At 43.9% G+C, this 14,964-nt stretch overlaps 1 protein-coding gene and 1 non-coding gene across 3 annotated transcripts in view; both read right to left on the bottom strand.

Moving 5' to 3' along the window:
* The window catches only part of FBXO21 (F-box protein 21), a 46,296-nt gene that overhangs the window by 13,134 nt on the left and 18,198 nt on the right, over positions 1–14,964 (bottom strand). Inside the window, exons 8-11 of one of the 2 annotated variants that reach the window (XM_041728699.1) lie at positions 10,013–10,192; positions 8,542–8,674; positions 1,968–2,179; positions 310–467 (exon numbers count right to left, since the gene is read on the bottom strand). In XM_041728699.1, the coding sequence (XP_041584633.1) occupies positions 310–467; positions 1,968–2,179; positions 8,542–8,674; positions 10,013–10,192 (683 nt within the window). The remainder of the gene's footprint in view (positions 1–309; positions 468–1,967; positions 2,180–8,541; positions 8,675–10,012; positions 10,193–14,964) is intronic. The other variant, XM_041728700.1, reaches the window with a different exon arrangement.
* On the bottom strand, positions 2,472–2,578 carry LOC121475872. Its single transcript, XR_005983823.1, has one exon. It is a non-coding gene; the product is annotated as a U6 spliceosomal RNA (small nuclear RNA).

Below are 14,964 nucleotides of genomic sequence, written 5' to 3'. Positions count from 1 at the left end.
TTTCGGGAACTTGACTGGCAAAGGCAATGACCAATCAGAACAGAGGCTGGCAACAACACTGGAACAGGGTCCTGGGTGTGGGGGTGATGGAGGGAAGAGTCTGAAGGCGGGGACTATTTAACCCACTGCATGGCCACACAGGGGCACACCTACCCACATTTAGCTGAGAATCAGCCCTGATAAGGTTAGCCACACAACTGCCATCTCTAAATAAAACTAGTGACTGTACCCACGATATCGGAACACTCAAAATGTGTGCTAAGGTGTGCCGGCGTGTCATTATGAATACACACAGAACTAGCTCCTTACCTTGGGCTGCATATCTACAAGAACCGTCCTCCACCAGAACGTTATAGAAAGGCTGATGATGGCCATGAGGCAGGCTGTGGACGTTCATGTTTCGGATCCATTCGTGTCCCATCATGCAGGTGGGGTCCCAACCATAGATCACACAGTTATAGCCATACCTAATCAATATAAGAGCAGCGGCAAATCAGTTCCCTGGGACCCTGTCACGGAGACTCTGGGATATGTAAGTAATGGCTTGGTTCTCTTAAGGTATTGTCCTTACAAATTTTTTACCTGCTTTTATCCCTATTAAGCATTTTTCAGGACACTCTTGGCTCCCTTTATAAGCCCCTCTTATTATTAAGATACCACTTCAGTTGGAAAAGAACAGACTTCAACCAACCATCATGGGACAAGTAGTTATCCAAACGGAAAAGGGTATTGGTACCCAGGCCTGAGAGCAATGCACAGTACCTTAGTAGGACAAAGGCCTATATATAAAACATAGAATTCCTTTTTTTTTTTTTTTTTAAAAAAACATAGAATTCCTAAGATAACTTCATGAAATAGGACAGGTTTAAGATTCCTCAAACCAGGGACGAAAAAACAGTCCATAAAGGCAAAGAGTACTCAAAGGAGTCGGATTCAAGCAGATTGTTAAAAAAAAAAAATACAGGGCAACAGGAATTCTGACTACATCGATATGATGAGGTGAAGAAATTGTTTTTCCTTAGATACTACAAGAAAATAGTAAACATACTTTTAAAAAATATAGCAAGCCCTTACCTTTCAGGTACACATACTGCAAGGGGCTTAGGTAGGGATAGGGGGTGAAAATGTGAAGGCTGACCTTCACAACTGCTGGAGCTGGGTATGGGAGCATCGCCTGGTTCACTATACTCATCTCCACTGACGTGTATTTGAAATGTCCATAATGAGGTTGGAGAAAAAAAAAAAAAAAGAATGCAATAAAAAAATGAAAAACACTAGCCCCAAACTGGGACAAGATTATTTGCAAGGTATATGCATAGAGATACTAGTAGCAGGACAAGGAGACCACAAACCAACAAGACAGACAAATAATTCGGGTAGAAAGTAAGAATATTTGAAGAGGTACTGCAGAAGAGAAAACCTGAATGAACTTCTTTTTTGTAGGTTTACTAGTCGATCTGCAGACTAATCGGGAGAATGCAAACAAAAATCACAATGAAATACTATTTGCCATTTGCTGTTTAAGAGCACTTTCAAAGGTGTGGCGAGAACACGGGTGGGTGAGAACAGGAACCCTGTAACACTCGGCTCCTAGCCTGCGGAGTGAGACAGAAATCACAGGGTCACTGTGGTTATGGTTTAATTTTGCCTAGCAATTGACCACGCACGTGCCTATAACCCAGCAAACCCTATCCACAACCCAGATTCAAGGGGATGGAAATGAAAAGCCTCAGGGCAACAAGAAAATGAGAGATAAAATCTGCTGCTTACAGATCTTACATTAGAAGATTCGCAGTTAGGAAAGTGAGTCCCTTTCTTCGGAAACAGCGTAGAATTGGTTCAGACTGGTTCAGCCTTCAGTCGCTTCTGCAGCAGACACTCAGATGCCATGGCTCCTGAGAAGCGTGCTTGCGGGCACACCACGCATCCCCTGCAGTGGTGCGGGGATGGACTCCACAGACACTCACCTCTTATGCTTCATAATGAGCCCAATGGAGTAGCAGACGTCTCTGTGCTTCTCATGGGAGCGCAGCTTCACCTCCACGCCCACCTCCTCCTTCTTGCGCTCAATGTGCTCTAACGTGTGCTGCACCAGATAGCCCACCGCCCCATGCTGCCCGGGGTCTAGGGTTTGAATGTGCTGGAGGATGTCAAGCACCTTCAAGACAAGACAGAAAGACTAGGAGATAATATTTTCATTTAGGCCTTTTCTTGTTCACAGCATGAGATTTAGGCCTACATAACCTGGCAAAGGACGGCAAGGTGGGGCCATGCTAGTGGCCCAGGGATCCACTGAGTTGGTGGTCTCACTGCTAATGATGGGCAATGGCCCCAGGCCTCCAAAAGTCAACTGGTAGGAGCATAGGAATTACTTAGAAACGGTGTGTGGGACTAAGCATGGGATGAAGTGGCCAGGGCCTGCCCTCCACGGGTACATCTGGATTAGGGGACTTTATTTTTATTTATTTATTTATTTATTTTAACACTTCACGAATTTGCGTGTCATCCTTGCGCAGGGGCCATGCTAATCTTCTCTGTATCGTTCCAATTTTATTATATGTGCTGCTGAAGCGACCACTGGATTAGGGAACTTTAAAGGGTTCCAATACTCTTGCTCAGTGTGGGGAATCCATTTTTCGTACCCAGAAAGATGATTTTCATTAGCCACTCATCAACTGGGAGGTAAAAGAACTGCTAAGCTGCTTCAGTCCTGATCAAGGAGACATCTGACAGAGCTGCTTCTGCTGCACAAAGCAGAAGAGGTGACAGAGAAGCCCCCTGAGTGATGCAAATTAGCTATGCTGATGAAGACGTGTCTCAGGTTCTGGAAGCGCACTGATCGTTTCAATGATTGTTAACTCCCAGTGGGACTGTGTATTCAAGTGGGCAAGGAAAACCATCTCTCTGTGGAACTGAAATGACTGAGAGGCTAGCAACAGAACTGTCTGACTCCAAGGTAAGTTTTCCCTACCGTACATGGTGCCTCTAAGGAAAAAATGCAAATTCCAATAAAGTTTTACACACACACAATCATTCAGCGCCCATTCTACTACAGCATTTAACAGAGGGTCTATGATGTTTCTCCTGCGAGAATAGGATCTCTCCCTCTTTACTGAGTCCTAAGACAGAGCATGTGAACAGACAGAACCTGGATTCTAGTCCCAGATCCATAACACTGGCTGCTTTACCTTTAGTTTGTTCACTTACCAAGTAATGATTAATAACTGCCCTATTTCCTGATATATTTTGACCCAGTGAAAGTGTTGTGAAAACTGTTTTTTTGCAATGTAGGATGTTACTCTGAAACCTAATCTTGTCCTCCAGATCGAGACTTGTAGGATCTCACTATTTACTGAACACTGCTTCTCTGCTGATCACTATGCCCAGCCCATCATGTCTCCTACTTCATTTAATCCTCTCAAGCTGCAGGTCGGCAGGACCATCAGTGCGGACCTCCAGATGAGGAATCATGCACTGTGGGATTAAAGGCCTGGGGGCTGTGAGTGGAGGGAGGATGTAGACCCTGGTATGATTCTAAATCTGAGGTCTCAAGCACCATCTTACCAAACCAAGAGCAGGAGCATTTTCCTTCACTGTTAGGAATGGTATGGATGTATGGATGGACTGGTATAACCCTCAAACCCAGCTTCAACCAATAGCAACCGAGAGCCAGTTTCTACCTTAGTAATGGAAACCCTAGTAGTATGCTTTCGTTTGGGGGACACAAATAGTATTTAATTCTTTGTAGCTAAAAGCATGGATTTGAACGATGAGCTTCTATTTTCTATGCTTGCATATGGCTTTGTGTTCCCAAATGCAGTTCCAGCTACAGCTGATCCTTGAACAACACGGGTCTGAACAGCATGGGTCCACTTACATGAGGATTTTTTCTAGTACAGGACTATAAATCTGTTTTTTCTTCTTTGTGATTTTCTCAGTAATGTTTTCTTTCCTCTAGCTTATTTTGTTCTAAGAATATAGTACGTTTTCACATACAATATATTAATCAATTACTTGCTACCAGTAAGGCCTCTGGTCAATAGCAGGCTGCTAGTTAAGTTCTGGGGGACTCATTAAGTTCTATATGGATTTTTGACTGCACTGGGGGCCAGCACCCCTAAGGCCCAGATTGTGCGAGGATTGACTGTAGTTATTTTGGATGGCACTTCCCCTCCACTCTGCAGCCACAGCTCCCTCTCTTCCCAGAAGCCCCTCCCCAGCAGGTAAGTGAACAGATGTAACTTGGGAGTCTTCTAAGCAGAGAGAAGTCTCCAACTCGCTTTTCCCACTCACTTGGGAGTATCAGGAGACAAGGTTCAGGGATAATTATGGCTTCCTTCCTCTGATGTGTGGATGACAGGGTGAAGGAAGAGGGCAGAACAGCAGACACAGTGATAGGGGCCTGGTGTGCTCCTGAAGGACAGCATTGACAGTGGGGTGCCATGATGTCTCCAACCAAACATCCAGGCCAACAATTCCAGGAGCCCACGGTTTTCAGAGTGGAGATCTTGGAACGGAGTAGGGGGTCTATCTACTCATGAGTGGCAACCATTACTGTGAAGAGCCAGAGAGTAAATACTTTAGGCTTTGTGGACCATATAGTGTCCCACCCAACTACTCTTCTGCCTGCTGTGGCTAGAAAGCAGCCAGAGACAAAGAGTTAAACAAACAAGCCTTATTTGAGATGTGCCTTTGACAAAACATTCACAAAGCCAGGTGGCAGTTTGCTGGCCCTGCTCTGTCCTCCTAACTACAGGTTTCCCTGTGGCTCTCTACGATGTGTTTGGCTCCACGTTCCAGATATCCACTTGTCTGTGAGCTTTGCTGCTTTGGGGGCTTCAGTCATCTGATGCTAATGTGCCGAATGCCCTCAGACAGCTGCCTTCCATGGCCCCAGGTCGTATCAAGTCCAACATACCCCAAACTGAACACTTTCTCCTGCCCCTGAAACAAGTCTGCTCTCCAAACACCCACTCTTAATGTGGCCAAACGGTCTCCCTCATTGGAAAATCTGGACAGCCTCTCTCTTGTTATCTAATGAAGTTCTGTCACTTCTTAACCATTCAAACTTTTTTGTTTTGAGCACCTTCTGTGTCTCAGGAACGGTGTTAAGAGCAAGGGGAAGCACAAAGCAAAATGTGGTCCTTGTTCTTAGAGAGCCTAGTCCATGGCGAAAACACAATAAATAAGCAGTCACAGTATCCTTAGAGAAAGGTCTGCGAAAGGACCAGCACTCAGCTGATGGGGCGGGGGAAGCAGACAGCCCCAGAGGGGCCAAGGAAGGGCTTTCAGAGGCAAAACTGAAGCTCGGCAAAAGGTAGATGGCAAGTGGGGCTGAGAGCTAAGGAAAGGTTTTAGGCAGCACTGCGGCACGCACCGAGGCCCAAAGCAAGAGAACAGGGCTGAGTGAAGGATGTGGCCAGGCAGCGGAGCACCAAAGAGGCAACTATGAGAGCTGAGGAAGCTCAGGCTGGCAGGGTCAGACCCCTGAGAAACTAGTAAACCATACTGAAGAGAATGAGCCTGATCTGCAAGGCACTGGGGTGAAGGCTCTAAGCATTTTATGAAGCTTATTCTGGCTACAGTATGTAAAACGGGTTCAAAGGATCTAAGGGTGGAGGGAAGAGCAGGCGGGTGGCCTCAGCAATAGTCTCAGAGACAGAGCCATGTGCAGGTGTGCAGTAGACATTTGGGTACAGTGGTCTAGAGCTCAGGGTCCAGGCAGCTGTAGCGTACAGAGAGTAACTGAAGCAAACAGGCCAGGTGGCATCATCTTGGGGAAAGGTGCAGAGGAAACAGAAGTCTGAGAAACTACCCCTCAGTGTGGAGCCTCTAGAGAAGATACACAGGACAAGGAACTAGCAAGAGCCTGAGAACCACAGACCAGAGTCAAAAGAACAGAGCGTTCTGAGCAGGAATAGCCTCAGTGATCAAGAGAGATAAGGAAAGCCAAATATCTATGGATCTGGCAACAAGAATGGTTTCAGTAAAAAGGGGTCACTGGCTCCCTTGGCAAGAGCAGTGCGTATGTGGAGGGGAGGAACGATCCCCATGTTCTGGAGCATGTGTGGGAGGCAAGGCAGGAGGCCATCACAAGCAAGGTTGCACGCAGGCACCCAAGCTTGCACAGCCAGTCCTAGGGCTTGAGCCCTGCAGGGGAGACAGATAAGGAGGTGGCCGCAGGGGAATGCCAGTGGGGCCGTCATGAGAGTGCCTTCTGTTCTCTTCCCCAAAGATGAGAGATATTCAAGTCAGCAGAATGCTGATGTCAGAGAGCAGAAACAGGGAGTTGTAGACAAAGGAAAACAGAATGGGATCCAGAGCACAAGGGGCTGCCTTGGAAAATTTGTAGGACATTTTCTCCAGTGAGATGTAGAGGAGGAAAAGGAAAGGTAGGGCCATGGGTCAAAATAAGGAGGGAAGTCTGGCTGCAGGAAGCGGAGGGGGGTGCCTGGGTGCTTACAGCCTCCCGTAGCCTGCTGGCCCACAGGGGTGAGGCATGAGGGGGCTTGGGCACCACTCTGCCTGGACACAACTCTTGAGCCATCATCAACATGTGTGCAGGTGGCTTCGGCAGGCTCTCCGAGTGCCCGCCACCTCAGCTGTTCCTGACTTACTGCAATTGAAAATAAGGTGACTTTCCCATCCTGCCAGATTGGGAATGTTTCCCTTTTACCTAAGAAGGCCAAACTATTTCCAAGCCATCCAGAAACTGATCTAAAAAATATTGAACACACACACACACACACACACACACACACACACACTCGCCTTTACACACAGATGTGTATGTACATCATCAACTCTCGTCAGGCAGGTCCATGGGCCCACTTCTGGGCCATGTGCAGGTGGGAATAACCTACTTTTCTATCCTCTGAAATGGTCCCCACCCTTCAGGGTCCACCACACACCCTGTTCCGGAGAGGAGCCTTTTCCAACTGTTTCAGTGTCCCCTGGACTCTTCCTCCTCAGGAGTCCCAGTTTTGCTGCTCTGCCTCGGGTGTTGCTCCCCCAGCTCAAGGACATGCTTTCGGAGGGGAGCCCCTGAAGCACTGGGACCCAGCCACGTTGCATTCCTGATTCCCCAATGAGGGGGTCACCAAGTGCTCGATCCCAGAAACAAACGAATGGTTGTCCTGAGAAAAATGTTCTGTGTGTAAGCAATTTAGAACTTTAGTGACATCTGCTCAGCAGGCCAGCACTCCTGGATCATCCAAAGGGGATACTGAAGTACTTCCCCAGCAGGCAGGTGAGCACTAAACGGAGTCTGTCATCAAAGATAAGGGAGTGAGAGCTCCTGCAAACTTTCCCCCAGAGGAGAGGTTAACCTTACACCTTCTGAGGCTGATGTGTAATTATTTTTTTTTTTGATGTGTAATTAAAGTACAGAATTGACTTATAAAAAGCCATGCTTTGAGAGGGTCTCTGCATTCTACAAATGATCTTGTTTAAAGAAAAAAGCAGCAGAATTAGTTTGTACACCTCAATATCAAAAATAAAGTGAAAAAATAAAAGCAACAATTGAGTTCTGGCAAGAGGGTTTTGGGAAGTAGGTGGTCACTTCAGTAGAGAATCTAGTTCTACCAGAGCACAGGATGTTCCAGGAGGACATCTGCTACCTGGGCTACATATTACATCTTAAGATAGGAGTCTCAGGATTTTCCCCCTAATGCATCCCTTCTTAGAACTATTTTAGACCTCTGAAGTGGGGAATAAATGAGCCAATTTAAATCTATGCAATGTGGAGTCAGACTATTTACCACTCTAATAACATGAGCAGATGATTTTATGGTGATGTGCCTATGAGTGCTCAGAATGAAAATTCTCTCGGCAGGCTGCTCTAAATAAACAAAATGGATTATTAACATATTCCCATGGAAAATCCAGGGCATGATGGAAATGTGCAGCTGCTGCCGCGCTATAACACGCCACTGGACTCACACACCTGCTGCCCCCACAACTTGCTAAAAGGAGTGTTTCTGATCGTAGATGCTCTGGTCCTCTCCAAGTACTTGCCACTGGCCACAGGGGCCATTAGAAAACCGAGAAGCCCAAGTAGGACTGTATCAGAGTTCAACAGTTTTCAAAGACAATCAGTCCTTAAAGTCCAGCAGGCAGACTGGAATACCATCTAAGATTCATTTCTTCCTTGTCAAACAGGGGTGTTTATATATGGTCAGTTTCCACACTAACAGCACAGCTTGGAGGGTGAACATTTAAAGTTTTGCTTCCCTATGCTGAGTCAACATAGGGCAAAAATATATTTGGCACCAGCAGGTAAGTAGCAGAGCTGAGGCTTTGTAGTTCTAGGTATTTAAGGTACACACACAAAGAGAACAGGCAACTCCTGACAGTATAACCAATTTTTGTGGAATAAAGGAAACAAAAAAACATTTAATTGATGGCTGAAGATCAAGATGCAAGAGTGAATAAATTTATTTATTCTCCAAGCTGATAAAAGGATAAATTTCCAAGGGCCGCCTTTCAAGCTAGGATTTCCCTCTCTAAGGTAAGAGCAAAGCAGCAAAGTAAAATAATTACCTTCTCTGGCCAGATTCCCAGGTGGAAGTAGAGCCTGGCTTGAAGGAGGAGGAGTTGCACCTGGTCTGGATACATTGCCAGATACAGATCCAACGAGTCTCTCAGGAGCTGGTAGGACTGGTCGATACCTTCCCTAGCAGGGGAAATAAATCATTGTCTTACTCAGCTTGCCCCTGAGTGGGAGACCCTCTTTTCCAAGGCTCAGGTTTTAAAAGTAATGGACACAAATGCCACACCTTTTCTGATCCTGGTACTTCCTCTCTGTTAAGCAAGCAGTTATAATGATCTTAATAATAATAAATCCTAGAAGAAATAGAACTTTTGCAACTCGCTTTGGTGGTAGGCATTAAATTAAAATCATAGGCACTTCCATTATAGAGTCCCTCAATAACACGGTTATAATTAAAAATAAATTCTGACTAGGTGGGGCACTGACGACTTTTAGGAAAGGAAAACTGTTCTGTAGGACACTGCAGTGGTTACAGGACACACATCGTAGGACACACATCGTTACAAGTTTACCCAAACCTAGAGAATGCACATCAGCAAGACTGAAGCTGAATGTAAACCATGGATTTTGTTAAGGATGAGTTTGTGGAGATTCATCGACCAGAACTAACGTCCCACTCTGATAGGGGGCGGTGATACTGGGGGAGCCTGTAGAGGGAGGGAAGGGCGGGGGGGGGGGGGGGGAGAAGAGGAGAACTCTCTGTACTTTCTCCTCCATTTTGTCATGACTCTCAGATTGCTCTAAAAAACAAAGTCTATTTAAAAAGAAATAAAGAGGGCAGCCCCGGTGGCTCAGTGGTTTAGCACTGCCTTTAGTCCGGGCCGTGACCCTGGAGTCCCAGGATCGAGTCCCACATCAGGCTCCCTGCATGGAGCCTGCTTCTCCCTCTGCCTGTGTCTCTGCCTCTCTCTCTCTCTCTGTGTGTGTGTCTCTCATGAATAAATAAATAAAATCTTAAAAAAAAAAAAAAAAAAAGAAATAAAGAATTCTACCATAAGGCAGAAAACTATGACTACAACGTATGACCTTCTATTTTCCCTGTAAGACAAATTTCCTTTGAATCAGAAGCAAAATGGTTTCATACTTTTGTTTTCTTATCTAAGTGATAGAAATGTATCAATCAAGAGATGACAAAGTACTTGGGACAGGAGAATACCCTGCCCCCCATTCCCCAAATAAACATTACCCATCTAAAGCATTCTTGTTACTAAAGAATGCTTTCAATTTATGGACAGCTTGTGCCATTGCACTGCAAAGGTGCCAAAGAAAAGTCACTTAAAACAGCTTAAACCGGGACAGCATGAGTTTCTTTCAGTGGTGGGTCGACAGCTGTAGATATCCCAACTGCATGCCACAGCAGCCCAAGCAGAGAGATTCATCGAACCATATCCTCTGAAAGGCCATCTGCACCTCCAAAGACATGCACTCTGCACAAGTGCTGGAAAACCAAGAAAACCTTACCGCTTTCCTAGGCTTAAAAGGTTTCCCACCATTCGCTGCAACACCTTCTTGACATTGACCACTCCATACAGTGCAGCTGTCACGTGCTGACCGATCAAGTATTCACACTCCTTCACAGTCAGCTGCTTTCCCTTCCCGAAGGCATCTATGTAGATGTAGTCAAAGATGTCCAGGCTTGCCCTATGCAAACGGCACATGTAGTTAGCCGATTCCTGGATCAGCGCTGAACAAGCCAATATCTAACTGCCCATACCCCCGCACCAATAAGTAGCTCAAATTAGAGACTTGAATATTAAAACTAGCAATATTTCTACTTACAATATTAAGGCCTTGTCTAAAGTTCAAAATGTGACCCTTTATACATGCCCTGCTGTGTTAAGACTGCAGAAGACGGGTGTTTAGGGAACAGCACCGATGTGTGCCATCAAATACAGCTTTGGGGGGAGATTAAGCCAGATTAAACCAAGTTGAAAAGAGAACAAACTAGAATTTATTGAACTGGTCTACAAAATGCTCAATCAGAAGTTTGGCTGAGAGCAATACTGACAGGCCTTGAAGCCCTCTCTGGACTCCACAGATTGGCACAATGTCTGTAGGCCCAGGGCCCCTGAGGCTGAGACAGTTACGGAGCCCTGCCCCATAAGTGCTCTGCTCCCAACTCTGCGGACATGCTCAGGTGGTCACTCAGGGCTCAGCCTGGGAACCTGAGCCACACCAGGAAGAAGAATTCCTGCACTGATCACGCCACCCCTCCCGTGAACCGTGCTCTTGTATATGGTGATGTTCCGTGCTGAGTGGGAGGAGGCACACAAAGCAAGTCCTCACCGGTTTGAAGAACATATTCTGAGGACTCCTGAGGGATTTAGGTGGGTCTTTGTTTCAGGGATAGTTGTTTTTTTTTTTTTTTTTTTTCTTGAGCACCTGTTCCACTTTGATCTTATGCCTACTGCAAACCATGTAAGAGATTTTCTCTTGGGCTGCTTTATAAAGCCCAGTCAGATTTCTTCCTAGAGTCATATTAATATCCTTCCTGTGGCAAGACAGATGGAATGTTCCAGAAACAAGGGATACTCTTCAACTCTTTTTATGAGTCTAGAAGAACCACACGTATACAAATTTATAAGCAAAAATCCTAAATAAAACATGAGCAAATCAAATAACAGCAATGTATTTTTAAAAATACATTAAGATTAATGATTAAGATACATGTACCTCAAAAATAAAAGAACTGAATGTTAAAAAATCTATTCCAGCTAAAAGAGAAAATGATATGAGTATATCAACAGACATAGAGGGGAGATTTTGGGGAAAAAAAAAGTCTAATGCCTACTTTTTATTTTTATTTTTTTTAAATTATTCTTTTTAATGCCTACTTTTTAATAAAACTTAAACAAACTAGAAATTTAGAAGGCACTGATAATCCCAGCGGAAGGCAATACCCCAAACATCATGCTTGATGATCAAATTTTAAAGCATTCTACCTACAGTCCTACCCAAGACAAGGCTACCTGCTATCACTGTTTCTATTCAATTTTGTGCAAGACCTAGTTAGCAGAGTAAGTACAAGAAACACAAACAGACAAGGGCTAGAAAGAAAAGAACAAAACTGTCATGATTCATAGGCAATGATGCTCTGCAGAGAAAACCCAAGAGTTGACAATGAGCTCTAATAATTTATTCAGTAAAGGGACTCATTATCAAATCTATACCTAAATATCAATCATATCCCTATAAACCATCAATACTTAGTAAATGTAATTTTAAAATTACCATTTACAATAGCAACAAAAATGTAAAGTTCTTAATGAATAAATCTATCAGGAAAGCAATGAACTTCATGAAGAAAACAATAAAATCTTTTTAAAAGGGAACCTGGGTGACTCAATCATTTGAGTGTCTAACTGATATTGGCTCAGGTCATGGTCTCAGTGTCATGAGATCAAGCCCCGCATCGGGCTCTGTGCTGAGTGTGGAGCCTGCTTAAGATCCTCTCCCCTCCTCTTCCCTCTCTCTACAAGTAAATAAATAAATAAAGTCTTTATAGGGACATTAAAGATAACTCAAATGTGTAGGGAGTCATCATATTCACAGGTAGACTCAGTGAAACATTGATGATGATGTTGCTCACATTCATGTATGAAGCCAATCCCAAGTAAGCTCTGGTGCCAATCGATGTCCATATGGGCTTTTGAAGGAACCTAGTAAATGGATTCTAAATCTATAGAACAAAAGGCTAAGAACAGCCAAGGGAATTTTGAAGAACTCAATGGGGGTCTGACTAGCAGGTACTAGTTAATGGTAAAGTTACAGTAAGAAAGACGATATGGTCTTGGTGCAGGGGCAGATCAGAGACCAAAGGCACGGGGAACATGGATCGAAGTGAGGACTTGGAGAGCCTGCAGCCTGCTTTTGCTTCATAGGCAGATCACCCTCCACTATTCTCAGCAGCTTCCCCTCTTTTCCCAAGGACCCAGCCCGGGGCTGTGTTTATTTCTGCCAGGTGCCTGGGGTGCTAACAAATTACTCCACTGCTCATTTGCACTGTTAATGTACACTTGCTGTAGCCTAAAAAGGAAAAATGACAGTTACCACACACAACAGTACCCAGCAATAGGTTACTATGGCAAATAATATGGTAACTGGAGTTTTAAATGTTTTATATCACGCAGAGATCCTTGAGGGATTATTACATGGGCATTTAAGAATATTTTTGAGATATTTGGAGAAATTGGTTGGGTTATTTAGGGAGACAGAATGGGCTGAAAAAGCATATTTCCCATTTGCAATAATGGAAAATGGGTGTCTGCTATCCAAAAAGGAAGCTATGCAATATATTTTTAGAAACAACTATGTAAAAAGAAGGGAAGCCCATACATACCATTTAAGGAAGTATACGTGATGAATTATAATAATGTGCATGCAAATAACAAAAACTTTCAGATAACTGATGGGTATTTCTACAGAGAGAGGAAGAAGGGAATGAGGAAGAATACCCAGGAGGTTCCAACTATATGTGTTTTCTTTCTTTCTTTTTAAAGATTTTATTTATTCATGAGACACAGAGAGAGAGGCGGAGATGTAGGCAGAGGGAGGCACAGGATCCCTATGGGGAGCCAGATGTGGGACTCGATCCCAGGACCCTGGAATCAGGACCTGAGCTGAAGGCAGACGCTCAACCACTGAGCCACTGAGGTGCCCCATTCATCTAGGGGTAGAAATACAGAAATGAGTGGGGTACCTAGATGGGTCAGCTGGTTGAGCACCTGACTCTTGATTTTAGCTCAGGTGATAATCTCAGGTCCTAAGACAGAACCCTGTGACTGGCAGCACAGAGCTGGCTTGAGATTCTCCCTCTCCCTCTCCTTCTGCCCCGCCCCCACTCGCACATATATTCTCTCTCAAAGAAAGAAAGAAAGAAAGAAAGAAAGAAAGAAAGAAGGAAAGAAAGCTATACCTTTCTTCTAAGTATGCTTCACAAATTCTACTAGGTGTGTAAAGCACTGGGTCATCTCAATCCTCCAAACCACTTGAAAACCATGTGCCCCATTTTTCCAGAGTAAAAAACAGACTCAGAGGAAGCTGACATCTGAACCCTGCTGGACTTAAAAGCTCAGGTACTTTCTATTATTCCACTCACTAGAGGGTATCATAGTCATTCAAAGAACAGATACAATTAAACAATGTTGTTTCTTTTTCCTCTAAATGGCACATTTAATAAGAAGATAGTTCTGCCTATTTGATGAACTATATCTTTCAGAAAAGCTAAGCTCCGGCTGTAAGAAATTTGCTTTGCACATGAGTGAAGAATGTGACTACTCTGCCCTTTTCCCCACTCTCCCTTCCTCCTCTTCTCTCTGGTGAGGAGGGGGAGAGGGAGAGATTTTATGGAAGACTACAAAGTAAGATTTTCTTTAAGAACTCTTGTATCTAGATGAACTTTATAGATATACTCAGAACATTTCATCCTAAAACAACAGAATATGCATTCTTTTCAAGTGCACATGGGACATTCTCCAGAACACATCACACACTGGGTCATAAATCAGGCCTCAACAAATACAAAAAGACGGAGATCATACCATGCATCTTTTCTGACCACAACACTCTTGAAACTTGAAGTCAACCATGAGAAAAAATTTGGAAAGACCACAAATACATGGAGGCTAAATAACATATTACCAAACAATGAATGGATCAGCCAGGAAATCAAAAAGAAATTAAAAAATACATGGAAATAAATGAAAATGAAAACACAACTGTCTCAAACTTCTGGGCTGCAGCAAAAGTAGTCCTAGAGAGAAGCATATAACAATACAGGCCTACCTTAAGAAACAGGAAAAATAAGTCAATAAAATCTTAAAAAAACAACAGAACTACGGCCAATATCCCTGATGAACATGGATGCAAAAATTCTCAATAAAATACTAGCAAACTGGGGATCCCTGGGAGGCTCAGTGGTTTAGCGCCTGCCTTTGGCCCAGGGCGTGATCCTGGAATCCCAGGATCGAGTCCCAAATCAGGTTTCCTGCATGGAGCCTGCTTCTCCCTCTGCCTGTGTCTCTGCCTCTCTCTCTGTGTCTCTCATGAATAAATAAGTAAAATCTTTAAAAAATAAAAATAAAAAATAAAATACTAGCAAACTGAATCCAACAATAATATTAAAAGAATCATTCACCACAATCAAGTGGGATTTATTCCTGAGTTGCAAGGGTGGTTTAATATTTGCAAATCAATCACTCTGACACACCACATTAATAAAAGAACCATATGATCATCTCAATAGAGGCAGAAAAGCATTTGACAAAGTACAACATCCACTCATGATAAAAACACCAACAAAGCAGGTTTAATGGAAACATACCTTAACATAATATAAAGGCCATATACGGAAAACCCACAACTAATATCATACTTACTGGGGAAAACCTGAGAGCTTTTCCTCTATGGTCAGG

This window comes from Vulpes lagopus, chromosome 14 (assembly GCF_018345385.1).
Source record: "Vulpes lagopus strain Blue_001 chromosome 14, ASM1834538v1, whole genome shotgun sequence".
NCBI classification, from domain to species: domain Eukaryota; kingdom Metazoa; phylum Chordata; class Mammalia; order Carnivora; family Canidae; genus Vulpes; species Vulpes lagopus.
This window is presented reverse-complemented; position numbering and strand designations above follow the sequence as displayed.